This window comes from Cryptotermes secundus, unplaced genomic scaffold (assembly GCF_002891405.2).
Source record: "Cryptotermes secundus unplaced genomic scaffold, Csec_1.0 scaffold1044, whole genome shotgun sequence".
NCBI classification, from domain to species: Eukaryota; Metazoa; Arthropoda; class Insecta; order Blattodea; family Kalotermitidae; genus Cryptotermes; species Cryptotermes secundus.
In genome coordinates, this window is record NW_019738363.1 from 754,522 (window position 1) to 778,801 (window position 24,280).

Here is a 24,280-nt window from a genome sequence, read left to right on the forward strand (position 1 = left end):
GTAGACCACAGGGCCACAGTGCGACTGGAAGGATTAGGTCAAGTGAAAAATCCAATTACCTCATTGGGAATCAAACCCATGATCTTATGATTTGTAGCACAGTGCCTCAACCATCTACGTTACCGCGTGCCCCGTATCAGTGTTGTAACTTTATACATGACACATATTGTACATTCATTTAATTCATCTGTTAACTCTTTCATAATTTTACAGATCACTTTCATCCTTGATTACAATATCTATTTATTGTAATCCATAATTTTTCCTTCTTTAATGATCCAAATTTAAACTTGGCAATGTGTCCTCTAATGAATTTTCATTGTTTGGTTGTTTAGGTACAAATCTCACTCAAGTTTTGAAACATTCAGTTATCAAGTCACTACTTCAAGACAAATTATTCTCAATTTTTGTACAGAAACTTGCTTCAGAAGTTCTCAAGATGTTCAGAAATGTGTAAAAATTTGAATCTGCATCATAGCCACTTCATACTTACTTACAAATTACATTAATTAGATATGTTGCAAATTCTTGAGCAATGTCATTAGTTGCAAGTCTACTTTGTTTCTGGTAATCGTTACAACTGAAAATTGATTCTATAATTCTTATAACTTTGAGCTCAGCATCATTAACAGATAACCCATCTAATGCTGGTTTGATACAAATAAGATCTTTCCTGGAACCGATTATCAAAATATTACCAATCATAGTCCATGAGTAATTTTTAATTTTTGTGGGGAAATGAACTACTGATGTGAGACTGGAAGGTGTTACTAGTGAGTTTAGACACTGTTAGTTGTTAACTTTGATAATATAATCAGTATTTATGTCATCACAAAGGCGAAATCAGGTTTAGTTTTATAATTATAGTTTTTATTTCCTAAGTTGTTTAAGAAAAGTTTGAAGTCACTGGCATGGGTCCTGTGTGTGTGTGTGTGTGTGTGTGTGTATATATATAAGTGGTGAATAACAGAGAATATGGATTCAAGGTGAAGAGCACATTTAATGTCCTGTTCATTATAGTGATATTTAATATCCAACAGATGATTAAATTGTGAATTGTTTTTGAAAAAGATACACTCTTCTCCTTTTACAAGCTACTGTCTACTGGAACTACCTTCTACAGTATAGCTGTTTACATTAACCTGTATATCCTCTGCTGCTTTCCCGGTGATGTAGACAGAATCAGAAATATCCTTATGTCCACAGCACACAAAGTATTTCTTTCAAAGCAAACCAGAAACTGAAATTATAAAAAACATGTATCAAAGAAATAGTTAATACATAGAAATACAAATATTCATAGTCCTTACTTCTATGGGGGAAGTGGATATTAACTGAATTGACATTGTGAAATTTCAAAATTATTTTTTGCTGCTGCTGTAAAACCTTCAAGATGTCTCCTCATAGCAAACCAGCGACAGTTATATATAATCAACTACATTCAATTATTTACTACATTGAATAGTAACAGGAATCAATCACATCCAAGAGGCCCTCGTCAGTCATGTGAATCATTCTCCCCTGTGGAGGTCTCTTCAAGGCTAATAACAAGAAAATCCACAGCTTTCCTGTTTTCTACAGAGGCTTCTGTTTCCCAGCTTTCCTTCACCTGCATGTCAAACACCATTCTCTGACAATACTGGAGTGACCTGAAAGTTTGGAAAATGGATCTCTACCATTGTGTCTCCACTCTACAAAAATATTACAAGATAATATAAGTAATTTTATGTGACACATCATGTCTTTGATTTGCAGTCAACATAGAACAAATATACTAATCTGTTCTAACAATTTTTCCCACGTCTCTTTCACACCTTCCATTTCAAACATGTTTTGACTAATAATGCTATTTAATTTCTCTTAGTCTGGGACCATCTCATATCAGTGGGGTTAAAATAGCAATCATATGATGATATGTGTAAATCTTTGCGTCAATGCTCTTCAATCTATTCACAAGAGAAAGATTTTCATATAACATATTTAAAAGTGGTTAACCTCAAATTCCATGAAAACATTATACAGATATTGTACACACCTTAGACTTCACATAATCTTCACATTCTTCGATTTTTCGAAATTTTCTACCGAATGTTCCACGCATTTCCAAAGCACGAATATTTGCAACAATTTTCTAATACCCTTATTGGAAACACGTAAATTCTGACATCTACCAACACGCAAGAATTATTAAAATTATAAACGATTCCACCGTTTTCTTCTAAAACTAACTGAATTGCTGAGGCCGCGCCATAGCTCAAGCGGTTAGTTGCTGGTTTCCCACTGCGGCGACCCGGGTTCGATTCCGGGTCTGGTCAAGTGGGATTTGTGGTGGACAAAGTGGCACTGGGGCAGGTTTTCTCCGAGTACTTCGGTTTCCCCTGCCAATCTTTATTCCACCAACTGCTCCACAATCACCCTCACCTATTATCTGGGGCTGGTACAATAGGCCAGAAGTGGCCGCGGTACAAGGGACTTAGTTTTTCTTATTGCTAGTTGGGTGGGACTGAGTTGCTTTAAATTTCCATAATTTCAATAATCTTGTCCGAATGACAACAGCTTCACTACGTCGCTCCCCACATAACTCGCGAAAGTCACTGGCTGTCAGCGGGGCCCCGCCCCAACATTCACTTAGTTCACTCACAGCTGCTTCTGTAGGTATGCTATACGTGAATTAGGTTGGGTTAGCTCTTCCAGAACTGTTCACTGTTGCACATTTTTTTGTTCATAAACGAATACGAGTTGCATGTGGCCGTATGTACTGTATATGTCACCACTCCCTTTCTTTCCGTTCAGCTCCGTAAACTAACTGCTTCATGATCACAAACGCTAGATGCAACTAATACGAACTTCGTACTTATTCAACGAATTACCGTTGTGTGGGAAAACGTCGAACTCTTGTAAATTACAAATGTCACAGAAAGTAATACACTATGAATACAGTTCACTTCAACGTGATGACATTCTTTAACACACATACTCCTTATACACAAAAAATTAAACAGAATTAATTAAACGATTTGCAATCTCCCGCCATTATTTATTCACGTCATCCATCTTGAATCTTGAGAATCTAAATTGACCACCTGCATCCGGAAATTCCCAGCTTCTGGTGCCAACATTACAATATACATCCAGGTATCGATTAACATATTTTACAAGGCCGCGCCATAGATCAAGCGGTTAGTTGCTGCCTTCCCAACGCGGCGGCCCGGGTTCAAACCCGGGTCTGGTTAAGTGGGATTTGTGATGGACAAAATGGCGCTGGTGCAGATTTTCTCCTGTCAATCTTCATTCCACCAAATTCTCCATAATCATAACCACCCGGGACAGGCTACAATAGTCCAATCAGTGGCCGCCGTGCCAAGTGGACCCAACTGGACTCCACCCCCTACTATGCAAATTAAAAAAAAAATTTCTTATTCAAGTTTTAAGAGTGGTCCCTCTTTAGTGTTCTGTAGATGTTTAAAATTCGTTTTTCTGAACACAATTATACTTGTACCGCATACTTAAGATTCATAATTCCATGGAAACCCAGACAATATGCAATTTATCTAACCAATTTCCAGTACTTAGTGGAGTAAAATTTTAAATCTACATGTACTATGTAAACCTCATCATACTTTGTCACAAACTACACTGATTGTCATCACTGTCAGTATATGGAAGCATGATAGAAGAAAGCGATCATCGCTGGATTACACTGAGATCTGTGTTCTGCTTGCGTATTTAAATTAATACTTACATTACGAAGTATAATGGAATGTTGCAGCATTTAATGAATTAAGTCCAGAAAATGACATGCCACATGCATACATAAAATACTGTCATCTGTTTCTCTGATTATTATAGAGTAGGTACCATTCCATACAGACAAAGCTACACTCTGAAATGGACAATGCCCAAAGAAAACATTCCCATAGCAGTGCTTCACCAGTGTATCAAATACTTGGGGCAACAGTTCACAGATTATGCATGAAGAATATTCTAATGAAACCCATTAATAGCACTGCTAGCCCCCAGAGCCAGCAGCGGTACTTGCAGCAATCCAGGGAATTCTTTATGGAGAGCATCCAATGGCAGATATGTCTATGGGATGTCGGTCATAATGTCCTGTAAACTGTTTCTGACAGCTTCTACTCCTTCATCCAGAACAATCCCTAATGAAATTTCACTCTGAGAAATCCTCAAATCACAAAAAAACATGGAGATGATTATGACATACTATAAGGCAGTGCCCTTCATGAAAACCCTTAGCACAAACAGTCCTGATAAGAAACTCAATCAAACATCTGTAAAAATTCTATAGTATCTGATCACTTTACCTCAGATCCAGAAAGCATCATTATTAGTTCTGAAAGCTTATTTCCATCACTGTCAGCAAATCATGACACCAACCAACAATGCTGACTCTTGTATATCTATACACAGATACTCATCATTAGCAAATTCTAGAGCCAAAATATACTTTCATGCAAAATAATAAAAAATAAAAAACATATGATATCCAATAATTTGATAACCACAATTCTAGCAAAATAAGAATTCACACTCAATTACTTCTTTTATTTAAACAGCAGGATTCAAGCTTTGATAGAGATGTTCTAATAAAGATCCATCTTCTATCTCAAAGCCTCACTATTTTATTACAACAAAATAAATTATACATAATGTTCATGTGCATAAGAAACAAGTTATTAGTTACATTTCCAGCTATGTTGCAACAGCTGCATTATGCATTCTAATCATGCTTCTCTCTCTCTCTCTGTAATACAGCTCTTCACACCATATAATTCCTTCATCATTACTTAAACACACATTATTTACTCTGACTCACAACTCAGATTTGTTTACATTAAATAAATCCTGTTATTTTGTTCTTGATTATTGAAGGTAAGATAGTATGTATGCAAACAACTTCTAGAAGACATATGCATCCATTATGGTCCTTTTTAATTATCATTAATTAACAATCAACTTATTTTAGACACAGAGGGGGTCAAATGAATGTACAATGGTAGTGATAAGAGCCTATGAACACAGAACAGGGTTTAAAGAAACATGTGAATTTGTTAAACAGGAGTTATCTGTGAGTAAAATTTTTTAGCTGCAGTGCAGCATTCTCCACACTATCAGCATTCTCTTCAGATACAATCCAGCTCCTGCTACACAACCTATACTGTTCCTGCCATGTTTCCTAACACACACTCCAGCAGCCAGGATTACAAAATGAGACAGCATACACAACTGAGAGAACACAGAATTGATCAGCTTTTGTTATTCCAATCTGATCATTAACCTTTTCAAGTGCCCTTGCTACCCTTCTCCCAAATCATAGACAAAGAAAGTGAAGCTGGGAGAGTAACAATAATTCTACACAATTTAGTGGACTAAAAATGTGATTCCTCTAATTAACCAAATATTCAGTATCCTGATGTATATCTGGTTTCTCACATTGCAGATATATAAGATATTAGTGCTCTTTATGTGAATATTCAAATTCAGATACTCCAAAAACAATTTTAAGGTTCATCATTTTGGAAATAAGGGATTTTAAATCATCTGATACTATGAGGTTGGCATCCAGATTGTAATCTCAGGCAGTCATGGTGTTAGTATAAAAAAACAGAGACCTCAGCCAGTTGAATGCATGCATGCATTGTTACAATAATGCAATGCAGTGCCAATAAGGATTCATATTTGAAATAACATTCCAGGAAAATAAATAAAAACTTGTATATATGATCACAGTAAAGAAAGCCTCATTTCCTACAACAACTGCACCTCTACATTTATGTTAGGCATATTACTACTGTCTCATACAAACTACGCTACATCTGTGCATTAAAAAATCTCAGCTCCAAACACACAAAATTAAAGTGAAAAATTATGAAATAACACAATGATTTATATATTAATACTGATTCACCCAAACTGTCACTGTAATAAACACTACCACACACAAACAGTTCCCAGTCTTAAACCCCTATGCATCTTAAACCAAATGATACAAAAAGGGCGAAATCTGACAAAAGCAAATCAAAATATACTGATACAAACATATACAACTTAGTTACTAAAGCAAAGTCAATCCCATTATCATCCAAGAATTCTACAACCTATGGACTGCCCAATATTAAAAACAGACAACTGCTCTTATAGCAACAGCATTGCAATACACAACAGATCAAGAATTATTAGCACTTGTCCACTGGCACGCTTTGCATAAGCGGCATTTACTGTTCTCCATCAGATACACTTTCCATCTCAATGACAGCACAACAAACAATGTTAGTTTTTCTAACACTCTTCACAAACTTTAGGAGAATACTGGACTTGTGAGATGTGGTAGGAGACAAAAACAGGAGCAACGTGGAAAGTTGTTACTTTTAGAGAGTCAGGCTCTAATGCTCTTAAAAGGAAATACATTGTTACTTAACACAAATTTAAAACTTTCTTCCGAACAGTGATATTTTAAACTACTCTGACTATAATCTTACAGAAGTATAAACTATGTTTCAGCCCAGTATGGAAAAACATAAATGGAAATTTAACTTTGTCTGGGTAGTAGCACTGGAAGTACTATCCAATAAAACTCTTTTGTCTATTCATGATGCTAAATGTATCACAAACAAATGATTATAATACCCAGCACACTGGAAGCAGAATTTACAAGACCACAATACCTACAATCAGTATTCAAGTTTCTGAACAGTAATTAGTGTCAAAGTGTGTTAAAACTCTGGTCTACGGTTCCACAGAACAACAGATTTATGCAAGTACTTAATATGAAGCAATTAGTACTTCCATTTAGTTGAAATTACATAAATATGTTTCTTATGGTATTGCTGTAACAATTAACAGTCAATTTAAGCAAACTTGGTGTAAAATTTAGCACATAATCAACCCATTATTTACTATTCAGACACACACATAGAAACACATTCACCTGAAGTTGCTCTATCATGGACGGATGACTAGATCATAATTATTCTTACTAGTATGCATAAAGATTGAGATCAGTGTATCAAATACTGATATGACTATGTGAAAAGGAAAAGAGATTACCTGGAATTCTGTAATACTGCAACCAACAAAACAGATATCTCTTACTGCAAATCACACTATAAACATGAATGTTCACAGCAAGAAGTAACATGAATTGAACGCATTTATAGCAATATACTGCTAATAAATTTAAAAAAATAAACCACAATACTCTTATTAATCAAAAACTTATATTAAACTAATATCTCACATAAAAATTAGGTCTCAATATATATTGTAATGATTAGGGCCACGCCATAGCTCAAGCGGTTAGTCGCTGTCTTCCCGAGATTCACATTATTCTCACCAAAAATATCATCCCAGTTCTCATAACTTAATTGCTTTTGGAAATCAGCAATTGTTAATTTTCCTACAAGAGTAAGTATGGTTCTTTTTTATGCAATAATGGGAGGCCTAAGGTAAGTAGTTGACCTTCATGATCGGACAACCCCAAAAAATTCCTATCTTTAGAAGTATCCATAAAGATATTATCAATGGCAGTACTAGTACTTCTACATAATCTAGTGGGAAAGATAATCATGTTTACGAAGTTAAATGTTTTAAGTAGGGCATTTATTTGCCTGACTCTATTTGACTCTTCTAAATGATTTATATTTGTGTCCCCGCAAGTTATTAGGTAAGTTTTCGGATTGTAAAGCAGTTGTAATGCTTGCTCTAAATTTATAAATTCCCAGATGGTTATTGTTAACATATAAAATTTATTATTGAGAAGGTTTAATTGAACCGCATATACCTCAATGTCTCTGTCAACACAATAAGTCTCCAGATTGAAATTGGAGCAAGTTATATGATCATTAACAAAATTACACACACCGGCCTTCAATACACGTTTTCTACAATAATAGGCAAAAAGTGTATAATTATCAATAGAAACTGATTAAATTTCAGACGAGGATAAATGGTTCAGTAATACATAATACATGAGGTAATTTCAATGAAAACTGACATAAAATTTCATTTTTTTTTATTTTTTTTTTTTTGTAAATCACATATATTCTGATGAAATATGGTTAGATCATTCTTAACGTATGGATTTATCATACAGGAATTTTGTTGCTGAGAATGTAATTTACACTGAAAAGGAGATGAGAATAGATTTACCCTTATATTCCCTTCAGTCTATCAAATGGCTACCAGCAGGATTACTTGATTGATTTAGATCAAGAACACAATCAGATTTATAGGATTTGATTTTATCTTCTCTATTATTATTATTTTCAAAATTATTATGACACTTCTGGTCCTAGTTTTTTATGCCTAACATTCGCATTATTTATGTGGTCGACCATAAAAATCATTATATGTCCTTACAGATGGTTTTTAGATCTTTTGGATACTCTTGCTTTATTTAACATTACTTCTGTTGACCATACACCGGCAGGGATCTCAGTTTCCATCAAAGAAATGGGATACTTATTGTCCTCAGTCCATGGTAACATAAGGATATTATTATCCTGTCTATTTAGCTGTTTATTTATATACTGTCCAATAATTCTTGCCACTTTTTCTTTCCCTTTAGAATTCAAATGGTACATGATGGGTAAAATTTTCTTTATCCAAAGAAAGGTCAAGCAATTTTACGGGCAACATAATAGTAGTCATTTTGCCTAATTTTCTATTAAAAGTCTGAAATACTAGTATGCTGGTGCTGCAATGCAAAATTTCTGATAAGTTTTAAACCTCTGGAGGACTCATTTTATTATTCACATGGTGAATTAACAATTTCCTTAAGATTTTCCACATTTCTTACAGCGTACTTCCACGCAACACTTCCAGCAGCAGCCATACGATTATATACGAGGGGGTACCCAAAAGAAACCAAACTTATTTTTTTTTAAACTTATTTATTCAAATTTTAAGCACAAACCTTCAATCCCCTTCAAAGTACTCTCCACTTACACTAATACACTTGTCTAGTCTTTTATTCCATTTTTCAAAACATCGTCTAAATTCATCTTTTGAGATGCTTGACAGCGCCTCCGTCGTTTTTTCCTTTCATGTCTCTTTTCATTCGAGGAAACAAAAAAAAGTCGCACAGGGCAAGGTCGGGTGAGTATGGAGGGTGAGTATGGAGGGTGAGGAACAGGGGTCATACCATTTTTGGTCAAGAACTGTGATACAGACAGGGCTGTGTGAGCAGGGGCATTGTCATGATGGAAAACCAGTCACCCGACTGCTACAAATCTGGCCGCTGAGCTCCAAGTCACTCCCAACAGCTCCACAATTTCTTCAATGGTCTGTCATCGATCTTCCTTGATGATTTCACGAATTTTTTCAACATTTTCATGTGTTCGGGCCGTGGAAGGACAACCAGAACGAGGTTTGTCATCAATTGACATTTCACCATTTTTGAAACGGGAAAACCACTCAAGCACTTGAGTTTTCCCCACAGCATCATCCCTGTGCGCCGTTTTTAACATTTCAAGAGTTTCTGTTACACTTTTCCTGAGCAAAAAGCAGAATTTCACCGCCGCACGCTCTTCACGAAAATCAGCCATTGCAGAAACAATGATCACACAAAACAGTTGTCACTATAAACTCTGCTGAAACTAGTCCTTACCTTCTGAAGCAACGGTAGTCGGCTTATCGACTCAGGAATGTTAGCTCTATGCGTTCATAGCGGCAAAACGCGGTACTACAGAAGCTCTGCCCACAAAAAAATTAGTTCGGTTTCTTCTGGGTACCCCATCGTATATTTAAATTGAATTTTAGGTACAAGGGAATAATTGCTATTTAGAGATAATAAACACAAAATATGAACACATATTTCATGTGTCATGGAGAATGGGAGATGCAACACAATAACTTCTTTGTTGTACAAAGCAGCAGACCAGTTAATTTAAGTGTTTCTCATACTTTCCTGAATAGATTTAACACCAATAAGTCACTCAGGTGGCGATGTCATGTCAATAAACCTAAAATTGAAGTTCTTTGTACCCAAACATCCCATTTCTTAAAACAATTTATGAATTGAAGAAAGCAGTCTTCTGGGATTTGGCACCGTGTATATGTGGTGTTAACCGACGTTTCAGAGTAACGAAACGTTGGTTAACACCACATATACATAGTGCCAAATTCCAAAAGACTGCTTTCTTCATAGTCACCGCCGTGAAAGCCTCAAATCTTACAATTTATGAATTGTTTAAAAACTCAATTATCTTTCAAAACTTTGAAGAAGTAGCTTATTCCTTTACTTCAGTTCTTGGTTAAATAAAATTAGAACTGCACAATATATTCTTTTCTTAAATTTTCTGTGCAAAAATTCATAATCTCTGCAGTTTCTGGAATATGGAGGAACACAGACATTTCAATCAAAAGAAAAGCTACCAGAATATTTTCTCCTTTGATGTAACTTGCATTACTTTCAAAATGATTACATCGCTGACAGAGCTGAAGACCAATCATATATGGTTTTGGGTATCAGAAGTCCATTAAGGGGACACCAAGATCGAGACTTACTAATAAACTACCTACACATTTTGACTAAAAGCAAAATGAGCTTCTGTGCAAACCATAATGCAGTCTTTTGTGCATCCACATATAAATGACAAGAAAGCAAATGTCTAACAACCTGGTTATCATCTTCTTATACAAACTGCTCTGTATTCTAGCCAGGTTTTCTGTTGCAAAATTCATTACCATGAAAATAATGTACCTTCACCAAATTTTTATCCTGCTAAAGTCACGACTATTTCTTCTTAATGTTTTTACAGACCCATTCCATACCATCCTGGAAGCAAAGCAAAATAAACCGATGTTCAGAAAAGTAAAGTGCTTGATCACTCCATTACCTTATAGTGCTATACCAACTGCTGAAGCGGTGGCAGAGCATTCAGCTTAACTATGTTAGCCTGACTAACACTCTGTGAAAAATAAAATAATACGTGATATTCTCTTATCCAAGGAGAAGCAATCAGATAATGCATCATGTGACACACCCACTCAGCCCATCACAGGCATTGTTGGTCAGTTTCTTTAGGCTTACACTAGCCGTTTGTGAGCATACTCACAATCAGAAGAGACTTGAGGGGAGGAATCAGCTAAAGAACGTACAGCGTCTCAACTCTGGCAACGGGCAGGTTTCCAACTTGTGGTTCACCTGACGTTTTTAAATTTATGAAATGTATAATTATTTTCTAATAAATTAAACACAAAATCGATCCCTTAATAACATGGGCCACAACACTAGTCACTAACTGGACTTTGAACACTGTAACTCTCAAACAGAAGGCTATGTTATCCCTGTACAAGCCTGTTCAGTGAAATACAGATGATTATGTACAGCCCTGATCTAGCTCAATTTAATCCACGTCCAAATGCTTGTCAAACAAACGTCTTGTTTCTCACAGCCAAGTTGTGTGTCAAGCATACCAAAAAGTCATTGATTTAATTAGCAGAATGTATATTATCATGATACACTTAAGTACTTACCTTAACCCCTTCCCCTGCAGTCGCAGAACACGCCTGTATTTGCCATGGCCGATCCTTAATAGTATGAAGTCCTAGCCCTTCAGCAACTTCTGATGCTGGAGCTGCATGCAACAGATCTTGTTTGTTTGCATAGACTAGCAATGGTACATTAGCTAACTTCTCCTCCATTAATAGCTCTTCCAGTTCATGACCTGTTTCTTCTAGACGCTTACGGTCAGCACTATCAATCACATATATCTACAACATGACAGAGATATAGGTTATTCTGAATATATTGTAGTATACTAGCATTTTGAATATACAAGAACAAAAGCAGTTAATTTGGAGCAAACATTAAGTTGTAAATCCCTTCTAATGACCACCACTTTCATAATCATCCAATTATCCAATCCATCTTATTGACAATCCAACTGCCTAGGTGGGCAGAGACCTGAAAGGGTAACACAGACCATGTCTGGAGGCACTGCAACTACATATGCTCTATAAATCACAAAGTTCATCACTGTGATGTGGATGGTACAACAGGAAGCAGGGGTCACATGAAATCTGCGTTCTTGCAAGTGACGTTTCATACCCCCACTCCTTCCATCATTATGCAACACTCAGTATACACCCCTCCCTGCGAGGCTGTGATATCACTCAACAGGCGAGTCTGTGCAGCGACTATTGCTAGGCAATGTGTAGGTAGAAACACCTGACAATATCTAGCAAGGTGTTCTCTATGTTGTCCATGCCGGGCCTAAACAAGGAGCAGCGAACACTAATCAGTAGTAGTGAGGATTGAATTATGAGAGAGTTACTAGTATGGAGGATTGAGTATCCAGTATGAATTCAAGTCCAGCAGCTACAAGTCGAGTTGTATCGAGTGCATGGCAGTGACTCCAGCAGGAGAAGTAATTGTGATACTGCAGATGGCAGTAATTGTGAAACTGTAAATTGTGTAAGTGTAAGAGCAAGTGTTCAATAAATTCGCTACATCCAAGACGGCGTGAAGTTATTTGTCGCGTTACATACCCAATATGTGACAACATTTTAAACATCTGTTCCCAAGTTAGTTTTCATAGTCATTTATTAATTTATTTATTCTTATATTATTTACTGAAGGCATCCAACTACATGGGTAAAAATCAATTAGGATAACTTGTAACTAACCAATATATGAACCAAGTACTTCCTGAATACAAATAATAAAATACATTTCTCACAAATCCTAAAAAGTGTAAGTTCTCTGTCAATGGATGAAATCTGATAAATAGATACACCTATAATCTATGAAAAGAATCATTTTCGGTGCTTACAAGAACATCTGTATTTTCAAAATAATTCCTCCAATATGGTCGAATTTTTCTTTGTCCACCAATGTCCCACACATTTAACTTGAAGCCCTCTGACTGTACAGACTTTATATTAAATCCTTGTGTTGGGGTGATATGGGTTACATCTTCTGAAGCAAGTTTCTTTAACAGTGTTGTTTTCCCAGCATTATCCAAACCTAGTAATAACAGCCGTAGTTCTTTGTCTGGTTGAGATTTTAGTTTACGAAGAATTGATAGCAGACCCTGTAATTGGAATTAGGGTACACCTTTAGAGGCCAGCAAACATGTATACTTATAGTTAATAAATCCAATGTATGATTAGTAACTTTGTCTGCAGTTTACATTTCATTAAATTTGGTTTTATCTAAGGTTATTAACCCTAACATAAACTGTCCTAACTTGACTAATGAAAAGACCATCCTACAGCAAAGGTATTAGTCATGGCCACATGAACACACTAATGAGCAAGTGTGCATGAACAAAGCCTATGATTTTATTCCTCTATCTATCTATGGCTCTACAGCCCTCTGTTGAACCTTGGACGATTTTTCTGTTTCTTGATCCTATACACAGTCGGTATGACTCCCTGGACGGGGGATCGGCCCGTCGCAAGGCAGCTACGTACACAGAGAACACAAACACAGAATAAAAGCACACATACACATCCATGCATTGAGTGGGGGTCGAACCCACAATCCCAGTGGTCGTGAGGGCGAAGGTAGTTCATGTCTTTTAGTCCGCGCGGCCACGAACGTAACCTAATAAAACCAATTCCGAGCTGAAAATTACAATGTTTTATAAAGCAATCCTGACTAAAACATTACAACACAAAGTATTACCATTTTATCACTATATTGTTATGATTTACAAAAAAAAAAACTGTCTAAAGAAATAAAATTATAATTAAAATTTCAACACGCTGCAATAAACTATTACACAGTAAACAATGCGATTCAGGGTCTCCAACATTATATTCAGAATTACTCTACAACGAGAATTATTCTGCAAAATGCTAGGTATATAAAGTCACGTTTAGAGTGAACTTCTTTTAACCATAAGGAGTATCAATTTTGTATGATATACGTCATTATCCACGTTTATAAGGACAAAAGCGTACGCAAATCCCAGAGTACAAAACCGTACAGTGATACCGCTAGCAAATCCCTCATACACAACGGCGGAAATATTTGAAAAGAGTCGTGTCCTGCAACAAAAATGGTAAGATAAAAGTAAAGTTTTCCCTGTGATTAACTAATTAAGCACTACGCAATGAAGACGTATGGGCAGTGGAAGTATAGCTTCACCATTCTTACCTCAGTACTGCATGCAGCTGACTTGTCACCTTCCAGCCCTTCGAGGGCTTTGAGCCATGCTTGCGATCCCTACGATGCTTACTAACCTTACTACTCACGGCTCGTTTCAGCGGCCTCTTCTTCTGACCTCCCCCCCCCTTTCCCTTCCTTCTATGTTCTAGGGGTTCTAGGGTTCTACAAGGCCGCGCCATAGCTCAAGTGGTTAGTTGCTGTCTTCCCATCCTAGTGCTGTGGCAGGTTTTCTCCCAGTACTTCGGTTTCCCCTGCCAATCTTCATTCCACCAATTGCTCCACAATCACCCTCACCTATCATCCGGGGCTGGTACAATAGGCCAGAAGTGACCACAGTACAAGGGACTTAGTCCCACCCCACTAGCAATAAAAAAGGGTTCTATAACTTTTACAACATTTCAGTCCATCGCGTGATTTCCCTCCCCTCCAGCTGTTTCTACCTTGTTTAGATTAGAGCAGAGTAGAGGACCAAGCCCACTCCCTTACAAGCAGTCTGAAGAGGAGCTAGTGAAATTCTGTTGAGTTTTGGTTAGTCCAAATTCCGTTTGGTTTCTCCTTCTGGCTGTGGAGGGCAAGCGTCCCCCTTGATTTTGAGACGGCTGCATAGAGCGTCGCTATTTAGGGGTTTCTTGGAGTGTTGTACTTTACTTGCCTGAAGTTTTGTATTGCTCCAATATTTTTTAGTGCTGTTTTGATTTTTTGCGAACACAGTGTGCTTGTATTCCTCGTGAGAATTTCCTAAGAGGGAGTGACTCGCCATCGACGTGGTAGGTGGGTGAAATTCTGTCTTGAGATTTTGTTTTGTTTTTTCCAAAATTCAGGTTTCTTTTTTGTTTTTATTTCTACTGGCCGTTGACTGCGAGGGATCCCCAAAATACGTGACATCAGTTTTGGGGCATCGTGAGTAAAGTTTGTATTTGGATTGTATTGTATTGTATTGATTCATTTCGTTGTATTAAATATTTATTTAGTTATCTGGAGATTTTCTGGCTATCGTTGATTAAGATTCCAGCTTGGGAGGGAGGCATTGAATTGAATTGAATTGAATTTATTTACATTCTATAAATCCTAAGTAGGTTAGTACCTTTGGATACAGAACAAGTCAAAAGGTTACATACAAAAGTACAGGCAATTTTAGCTTAAAAATTAATATTATTTACATTGAAGTATTCATCTAAAGAGTAGAAGGAATGAGCATGTAGATAATTCTTTAACTCTGATTTAAACTTTTTAGTATCATTGCCCAAGTTTTTAATACTTTGTGGCAGATTGTTGAACACTTTTATGCCAGTAAAGTAGACTCCTTTTTGATATACTGATAAAGTTGATGAGGGTAGGTGGAAGTTATATTTTTGTCTAGTATTCATGTTATAGACATCAGAATTTAATTTGAATTTATCTTTGTTCTAAACAACAAATAAGAGAAGCGATAATATGTATTGCGATTGAAGAGGTAGAATTTTTAATTTCTTAAATAATTCTCTACATGAATGTTGAGAACGCAACATACGAACCAGGAACGGAAGCGGTGTCATCCCCTTTCTAAAGAAGTATAAAGAGGGGAAGCACTGTTCAGCCTCATGCTCCATCCACTTTATCTCCCCCGGGGAAAGAACCCATGGCACCCACGGGATATAAGGTTGGGCAGTCCCCACAGTCAGCCTTGACTGACGAACAGGGCAAAGTTGGCCCTGTGCTTAATTAAGCATTACACCATGAACAGATATGGGGGAATGGAGCTATAGCTTCACCATTACTTACCTGGATACTACATGGAAGTGAGTGGCCAGATTCGTGACCCAGCTACTCTACCCATGGAGCCGTAGATACTTTGGAGAAGACAGCGACACCAGATACAGTACAGGAGTGCACACTCACAATACCATAGTGCTTCTTGCCATGGGTGACAGGCATAAACTTGCCACACAGAAGTACATCCCCCTAACACCAGTCGTGGAGGGCTTTGTCATATCGCAGAAGAAAAGTGAACAGTAACAGCTTTGCCTACCTATATAGTTAGGCTAAAGTACTCATTTATTAAATAATTCTCACGGAGTAACATCCTTTATTCAACCAATAGCTTTCTCTTAAAATTTGAATATAGGTACATCACTATCATTTTTTATATGGAAATGTAAAATGTTAAGTTGTTAATGTGTATTTTGTTCATGAACATCATCTGTAAAATAGCATTCATTTGAGTTTTCAGTTTGATACTTATATCAGTTTGTTTTATTTCTTGGGGTTTATTTCTTATATTTTTAGGGTAATGTATTATATACACATGCAAGGACACCCAAAAATGTACACAGTTGTTTGTTTGCTCTCCCTCTCACTGACTTATATATCCTCTTACCCACATACTCACACAGCCATTCTCTCACCTGCCAACCCGCAGTCACCCATCTACCCATCCACTCACCAACTTGATTACCCACTCACACAGTGATCATTTACTCTGTTACACACCAGCTCACTAATTTCTGAGGAACATATGCATATGAAGCTCCTGTACTCAAGTGTGTTACTTGTGAACATTCTGTTAACACACAGACCTTTTGACTTCTCAGGTACCCGTGTCTCTTACACAGTGTAACTGGAGGTTGTCTGTTTTCTTTCATGTCAATGAGTTATTTCTAAATTAACAATCAATCATATCCATTCATATTTTAGGAATTCTAGGAACTGGAAAATTTTATGAGACTGTCACTCTTGTTATCCACATTGCAAATGTCAGAAAAAAATGTAGTTCATATAAAATGTCTTCCTATCTAACTTGACTGACTGAACTGTTAAATAATCAAGAATTTTGAACAAAGAGCTTTCCTAAGTTATACATTCAAAATATGACAAAAGGAAAACTTGAAGAAAGTCGTCTTCTGGGTTTAGGCGCTATGTATTCTTCGTTTTGGCCGACATTTCGGAGGAACGTATCACCTCCATCTTCAAAGCAGGTGAATGGCTTGGAATGCAGAGAGCAGTAGCGATACGTTCCTCCGAAACGTCGGCCAAAACGAAGAATACACGGCGCCTAATCCCAGAAGACGACTTTCTTCATAGTCATTGCCGTGAAAACCTCAAAACTTACAAAGGAAAACTTGTTCCAAGCAACAGCTGAAAAATACAGAGGAACAGAAGAAAATCACCACTGCTGACAGTTATGCTCGAGGTGTTCCTGTCTCCTGGAATGTGACACCATATAGAATGGAAGAAAGATACCAGCATTTCAGAGAATCCAATTGCCTCAGTTTTCAGAGTGCAACAGTAAACCATGCATGGGAAGAGAGTGTACAGTTAGAGAGAAAAGAGTAAAGGAAATGGAGTAGGCTAATGGCCTGACCCTTTTATGGCCTGTAATCTCTCATTTCCTGTCTTCATTCGTATCTCTACTCTCCCTTTCCTGCATGGCTTAGTCTTTACCCTCAAGATGGAAGTGGTAGGTTCCTCCAAAAAGTTGGGTAAAGTAAGAGGTTTACATTTTTTGGTGTTAACATTTCTGACTCCATGTTCTGGAAGTACACCTGACAATTCTTATTTATACTGTAATATCGAAATTTAAGGATTACACGGGATTTTGATGTTATATCATTGATTAATCAGTCCAATATCTCATCATTTTTTATCTCAGAATTTCTCTGGCAATTCCTGTAGTACATAAATTTCCATCTGCAATCACGTTTCCTTTCTTGCCACATCCAATTTTTTCCCTTTTCTACACATATTGACAGTGTTTCTACCTTGCAAATAGGATTGGTCCACAGTACTTCTAGTCACTTTGTTTTAACCTTTTCTGAATTTGAGCACCATGAGACTGCTTGCCAAGAATACCACAATCCAGACGCCTGTTGCTACAAAACCGTGGTACACTACTGGTTGTGAGATGTCCCATCCTCGGGCTAAGATGGCACGCAGCGATTCTGTTGAGAAGGTGAGAGGCAAGACAAAACTGACGTACTTGAGTGTGTAATGCATCCCCTCCACTGGCCAGCAGATGCCTGGTGATGAAGAACATGGATTTCATATCAAAACAAAATCTACCTCTTACCAAATTTAGGGTTTAATTTTTGGCGAAATATACTCCACTTTCTGGCATTAAACAGCAAATTCTGGAATAAATTAAGGCAGTTGCCTCTGATATTAAATGGACACCATGTATGTGCAAATTAAAGGTTCAATGACTTATAGAGAATCTGTCTGTGTAAGCACATGGTTCACCTGAATGTAGAGAATTCAAATGGCTCTAAGTCTTATTTTCATTATTGTCATGATATTTACTTGTTCATGAAGTGAACATTATCTGAAGTGACTTATATAGAAGGCTGAAGAAAGTTGTCTTCTGGGTTTATGCACCGTGTATTCTTCGTTTTGGCTGACGTTTCGGAGGAACGTAGCGCCTCCATCTTCAGAGCAGTTGAATAGCTGCNGGCTGTATGGCTGAGTCTTTGAAAAGTTGAGTTTTGACTTTTAAGCCCATAAGTTGTGTTGACTCATCGTGAAATCTGCATGTTTTTCAGGTTTTATAACTAATATTGCAGGAAATTATAAGGCATCATAATATATACTTTGTATCACTGTTATAATACAATCATGGAGAATGAGAAGACATATAATAGAAAAGAATATTAGTCAAAAAGCCTGAAAACGCCATTTGAGAGGCCTACTGATAAATGTGAGGAAAATATTAAAATAAATTTTCAAGAAACAGCACCTGCATGTGTTGATTGGATTACTGGCTCAGTGTAGGGTCCAGTGTTGAACTTATGTGAGGGCAGTAACGAAATTCCAGGTTTCATAAAATGTGGGAATTTCTTGACTGCTCTTAGAACATCACAGGAATGACCTACTGCAGTTAAACACAGTCATGAGAGTTCCAGTATTTACGTCCCTCCCATTATTAAGAACCATCAGTGTGGTAAAAGGGAGGTTTTGTGTGGAGGATCTCCCATCTATGTCTATAAATTCCATAGCAAGAAACTGTAAACTCAAAGTTGCTTTGCAGTGGAATATATATTCCTTCAATTCCTTCATTTTAGTGTTCAGATTTCCTAGTCACAGTCCATTTATCTTGTAGTTGTTATAGTGACTGGCTATGGGCTGGATGACCGAGGGGGTCGGAGTCCCAGTAAGGTCAAGAACTTTCTCTTCTCCATGTCATTTGGATGGGCCCTGGGGTCCACCCAACCTCCTATCCAGTGGGTACCAGGGGCTCTTTACCCAAGGATAAAGCAGCAGGAGGGTGAAACTGACCACTCACCTCCATGTAGTGCTGAGGTTAAGAAAGCATGGACCTATACATCCACTCACCCATATGACTTCATGGCATAGTGCTTAATTAGTTAAGCACAGGGACGACTTTGCTTTTTTTGACTTTGTTTCTAAACTCTTCAAAAATCTACTATATCACATGCAGTGTTTCTACAACAAATAGATAATAGCATTTATATACAGCTGTATGACTTGCAACGTTTTACATATTTTTACCATTTTTATTTTATATTTCTGTACTCATACTTACTTACTCACTCATGGAGCTGAGCCCTTCTTGAGGAGCCGCCAATTCTGCAGCTACTCAAGAATTTCCCAGCATCTTATGGAACCTGAAGGTTCATCACCGTGTTCACAAGAGCCCTCCACTGGTCCCTATCCTGAGCCAGATTTATTCAATCCATACCATCCCATCCTGTACTCATAAACGACTAAAACTGGCATCCCACTGTATGTGTTTTGTAAGAATAAGACTGAAACTTACAAACCCTAAGTAAGAGAAAAATGTGTCTCAAGATGTAAACTTACCACACAGCATAAGAACAGGCAGAAAGCTTCCCATTGCAAAGTAGGTGGCGGTTAGCTCTGTGTCACATAAGCTGGACACAACAAATCCTGAAAACAGCCAAGTTCCCATTTCTATTACCATCAAAATGTAATGTTTCCTTAGTAACTTCTCTGAGGTTTCAATGTTTCCTTGTAACTGAAACTGAACCTCCTTACTCTGACTCTAGCCAAAATGCAAAATCAGAAGTGGAGCCCCACCTGACGCTTTGCACTTTTTAGATCACATTTTCTTACTTACAGGCAGCTACTCAGTAAGTTCTACTAATGTCTTATGGCGCATTTAAGTAAAGTCAGATAGAAGTGCTAATCCTTATATTCCTTGCAACTGCAACTTTTCTGAAATCTTTGTTATTAAGATATTGTGTTGCGAGATATAAATACCCAGTGCTCTCCTTAGTTCCTAGACTATTAATCAGACTACAGACATATTATTGAAGCACTTGTAAAAAATATCTTTACATGTTTTGTCCAGTTTCTATGAAACTTGCTTGTATTATTCATAAAGGCATCTACTTGTACGTAGTGTACTATCTCTGAATATGTCTCTCTTCAAGTATCTCTGAACTGATTCTTGGAATCAGCAATCTTTCAACCATTGGTTAATATTAACATAGGCAAAGTTATCATGCTTTTTAGTGAGATTGGTACTGCAATCAGCTTTATCATGCTTTTTAGTGAGAGAATTACTACAATCAGCTAGAAGATTCATCTTTACAGTATATCTTCTTGAGTGATCAGTTTTGTTAAGATAATATTAGTATGACATATTTCACAGACTGTCTTTATTATTTTAAGTTCTGTGTACTCTCAAAAAGGTGTCCTATCCAAGAATTCATAAGTGGGGGAACTGTGGATGGAGCCAGTCTTAACCTGTGGACTAGATGGAGGCCAGATTCATGCTGCAGCTATAACTTATGCCCAGGGAAAGAACGTCCTATACCCACTGAATGGGCCCCCAGAGCCAGTGTGGACATGGTAATAATTTAATTTCTTAATTCGCTTAGTGGGAGGTGGAGTCCAAGTGGAGTCCACTCAGCATGGCGGCCACTGATTGGCCTATTGTACCTGCCCCAGGTGATTATGATGTTGGAGAATTTGGTGGAATGAAGATTGGCAGGGGAAACCGAAGTACTCGGAGAAAACCCGCCCCAGTGCCACTTTGTCCACCACAAATCCCACTTGACCAGACTCAGGATCGAACCTGGGCTGCTGCGGTGAGAAGCCAGTGACTAACCGCTTGAGCTATGGCATGGCCATGTGGATATGATAGTGAGGAGAAATATTCAAGTTCACGTAGGGAATAAACATTCCAGTCATTCAATCACTTTATAGATGGCATAGTAATACTGAAGAGTAATTTTACTTGTATATATGTTGGGAACTTACCAAAGCACATACCACAGAGCCCACTGAGCATTGTAAGAATGATAACCCACAAGAGAGATCCAGCACACAGAATATCGAACACGGCAAAGGAGAAGACGAGCACCATCAAGGTCTGTAGTGCCATCACAACGAACTGCGTTACCACATGTGAGAAGAGGATCTCAGGTGGAGTGACACCTGTGATTAAAAATTGCTAAATAAAAGGGACACAAGGAAAAGATTCAACACAGTTGAATAAGAACAGAGTTTTATTACCCAAGGGAAAGTAATATTAAAAGTATGAAGGAATTTGTGTTCTTTTCTCAAGCTGTGTGAAGAAAATTATTATGTTGAGAAAGTCAATGGTACCTTGGATTTACAGCGAAAAAACAGAACGTTATATAACAGAATTAATTGTTGACATTTAACATTATGATTCAATCCTTAATTTTACTTCAAGTATTCAATAAAAAAATGCTGCACTATGTATAATAATGAAAAATGTCTGAAATAATCAAAACAGCCATCATCATTATCAACAGACATTCACAATTTTCCCGAAGTTAACCCTTTTATAGTCAGCTTTCTTTCCAAGGAGCCTCCCCTTTCAGAAGAAATTGAAATTGTCTGAATCCCAACATCGTGTTTCTCTCCGATTGTGGGTAAAAATGTTTAAGCTAAAATTCAAATTTTTGTTTTTGTTATACTGGATGGATGCAAACCAAATAATTACAGGTACACACTGCAAAATTTCTGGAAAAAATTAGCACTATAGATTGATGAAAACTTCAAACTACAGTCCAGGATTTGATTAACGCACACATCAGCGCCCAGCACTGTCTGTCTCAGAACACCATTGGCTGACAGCCATAGGTTGGAATTACCAGATGTAGGTCTATGTTAAACAGGGTTACTATAAAAGAAATGTGTGTTTGGAATGAATTGGATTATCGTATTGATATCTGTTGTTTGACAAAAGGCCCACACATAGAACATTTGTAACTTACTCACACAGACTTAAAGACATACTCGTATACTAAAAACCATGTAAGTATTTTGGTTATATCAATAATACTTTGGTTTTTATAAAACGTTGAAAGTGTCCATTTCTTTTATAGTAATCCTGTCCTTGAAATTTTATTTGACTGTCACAGTGCTATATTTTTCAACCTACTTTGTGTCTTGCTGTGTCATGCAAGCAGTGCCAGGATCATTGAATCCCATGACTGTAATTGTTTAAAATGTAACCAAAAGTTGACAGCGTAATTATCTGCGACAAGTAGCATAGGAGGGGCAAAGCGTCTTACCCAAAACCAAGCACCTTTCTTGCAATCCCTCCTTCCTCTCCATTATCATTGAGCCAGCTGTCAGTGCAAGAGACAGGAAGAAAATGATGCTATGGAAGAGACAAATGTCATCATTTATGTTCAAGCTATATATACATGGAGTAATGAGTTTCTGCACTTGTCCTTTTTCTTGTATTCTAACAGAACACAACATTTCGGAAACTGGATCTGTTTCCGTTCTTGGGCCGAAGAGCAGGGAGGCACCTACTCACTTGGGTCCATTAGAAACAGGTAATCAGCTAAATGGATCCATGTGATAAACTCCCCACCTTTCCATCTGAGTATGGAAAGATGTCATTTCTGTGATGTTGTGTCTTTAATGAATATTAGATAATGGACAAAGGCCAGAAATCCAGTTAACTTAAGTGTTGTCCACTTTCATCAGAGCCTTTTATAATCAGAATATACACATTCTTTTCATCTCACTGTGCACCCAAGCCTTGAGATATCTTACCTCTCTGAAACAGTAAGTTGTCAAATTTATCCTTTTATCAAGTTAATTAAACAGTTAAAAAAGCCTGGAAGGCGCTTCATCTTACAATACACATTCATAAAAAGGGAAATAGTAACACTAAAAGTGTAGCCTGCACATCACTATTGCGTCCGATTCTTGAATATGGGGCAGCATGCTGGGATCCTTACAGGAACAGATAAATGTGCTAGACTGTGTGCAAAGCATGGTATCATAGAAATGATTCAAATTGGGAAGCCTTGACACAGCGCAGGAAGATAGCTCGCATATGTGCTCTCTTCAAAGCGTGCACAGGAGAACAGGCTTGGAAGGCTATAGGTGAAAGATTACAAAGACCATCATGATAAGAAAATTAGGAGCAGGAAGCAAAAGACATATCAGAAAATATTCCTTTGTAAATAGGACCACCCAGCTCTGGAACCAAGTATTTGTAGGAAAAGGGTTAGGAAAGTGATAAACAAGGCGAAGTGAAGGTGTGGGAGAAATCATCTGAAAATTCTGTGAAGTGAAGTGAAGTGAAGTGAAGTAAGGGAAATTGACTGTTTTGAGGATGTGAAGTGGAATTAAGGGAAAGTAATGGTGAAATGTGGGTGCATCAGCTCATGACATTTCATATTTCATTACTATTACTGTTTAGTGTATAGTATACTTATTTCTATTAATATTAATTTATTAATTGTAGTTGTAATTGTATTTGCATTGTATTCCTTTATTGTTTGTGTTATTTGTGTGTTGTGTCTTATTGTAGTACCACCACAGATAAAATGTGACTAAGTAACTTAGAGCAGCTACACGTCAGTTGTGAGACAACAGCTATTATTTGAAGGATACTATAGTTTGGCATATGATGCCATGCAGTCTAGCATTTCACCTACATCTTGGAGAAACATAATGCCTCCATCTTCATTGATGAAAAATAAGCCATGTAAACAATAAACAAGATGAAAGCAGCTTACTAAGTTTGTAAAATGTGGTTTATTCCATTGTATAGAAGCAATGGGTCTCACTTTCTCAAAGATCACTTGTTCCCTATGTAAGAAGTCAGTATTACAATGTTAAGTATCACTATTATTAGAAACCCTATATTCTTCATATGCTAAAACCATAGTTCCAGTTTTGAATTGTAAA

General features: G+C 37.2%; 3 protein-coding genes and 1 long non-coding RNA gene across 7 annotated transcripts in view; 1 reads left to right on the plus strand and 3 right to left on the minus strand.

Moving 5' to 3' along the window:
- LOC111870959 (luciferin sulfotransferase) overlaps positions 1-2,253 on the minus strand; it is a 65,658-nt gene extending 63,405 nt beyond the window's left edge. Inside the window, exons 1-2 of the mRNA XM_023863640.2 lie at positions 2,036-2,253; positions 1,143-1,240 (exon numbers count right to left, since the gene is read on the minus strand). Of these exons, the coding sequence (XP_023719408.1) occupies positions 1,143-1,240; positions 2,036-2,101 (164 nt within the window). The 5' untranslated portion in view covers positions 2,102-2,253. The remainder of the gene's footprint in view (positions 1-1,142; positions 1,241-2,035) is intronic.
- Positions 2,254-10,126: 7,873 nt separating this feature from the next.
- On the minus strand, positions 10,127-13,808 carry LOC111870949 (ADP-ribosylation factor-like protein 3). Of its 2 annotated transcripts, none has more exons than XM_023863622.2 (4): positions 13,749-13,808; positions 12,795-13,055; positions 11,497-11,733; positions 10,127-10,795 (listed from the first exon to the last, which is right to left on the minus strand). In XM_023863622.2, the coding sequence occupies exons 1-4, from the start codon at positions 13,779-13,781 to the stop codon at positions 10,754-10,756; spliced, it is 573 nt and encodes a 190-aa protein (XP_023719390.1). In that variant the 5' UTR covers positions 13,782-13,808; the 3' UTR covers positions 10,127-10,753. The 2 variants fall into 2 exon arrangements, with proteins under 2 accessions (XP_023719390.1, XP_023719391.1); XM_023863623.2 differs by having other exon boundaries at positions 13,652-13,764.
- Positions 13,809-13,837: 29 nt separating this feature from the next.
- On the plus strand, positions 13,838-24,280 carry LOC111870950. The gene is made up of 3 exons (XR_002843955.2): positions 13,838-14,030; positions 20,785-20,944; positions 23,901-24,280. It is a non-coding gene; the product is annotated as an uncharacterized LOC111870950 (long non-coding RNA).
- Positions 17,738-24,280, minus strand: part of LOC111870947 (ABC transporter G family member 23) — a 43,731-nt gene continuing 37,188 nt past the window's right edge. For all 3 annotated transcript variants that reach the window (XM_023863620.2, XM_023863621.2, XM_023863619.2), the window contains 4 exons: positions 22,642-22,730; positions 21,356-21,532; positions 19,931-20,017; positions 17,738-18,132 (listed from right to left, as the gene is read on the minus strand). In XM_023863620.2, the coding sequence (XP_023719388.1) occupies positions 17,918-18,132; positions 19,931-20,017; positions 21,356-21,532; positions 22,642-22,730 (568 nt within the window). In that variant the 3' untranslated portion in view covers positions 17,738-17,917. The remainder of the gene's footprint in view (positions 18,133-19,930; positions 20,018-21,355; positions 21,533-22,641; positions 22,731-24,280) is intronic.

Excerpts from the sequence above, each read along its gene's own strand:
- LOC111870949 (XM_023863622.2), bottom strand. The coding sequence starts at position 13,781 with ATGTTGGAGACCCTGAATCGCATTGTTTACTGT. Across the intron at positions 13,056-13,748 it reads TGAATCGCATTGTTTACTGT|GGTCTGCTATCAATTCTTCG; the intron begins GTAATAGTTTAT and ends TTCCAATTACAG. Across the intron at positions 11,734-12,794 it reads TTGAAAATACAGATGTTCTT|ATATATGTGATTGATAGTGC; the intron begins GTAAGCACCGAA and ends GTCATGTTGTAG.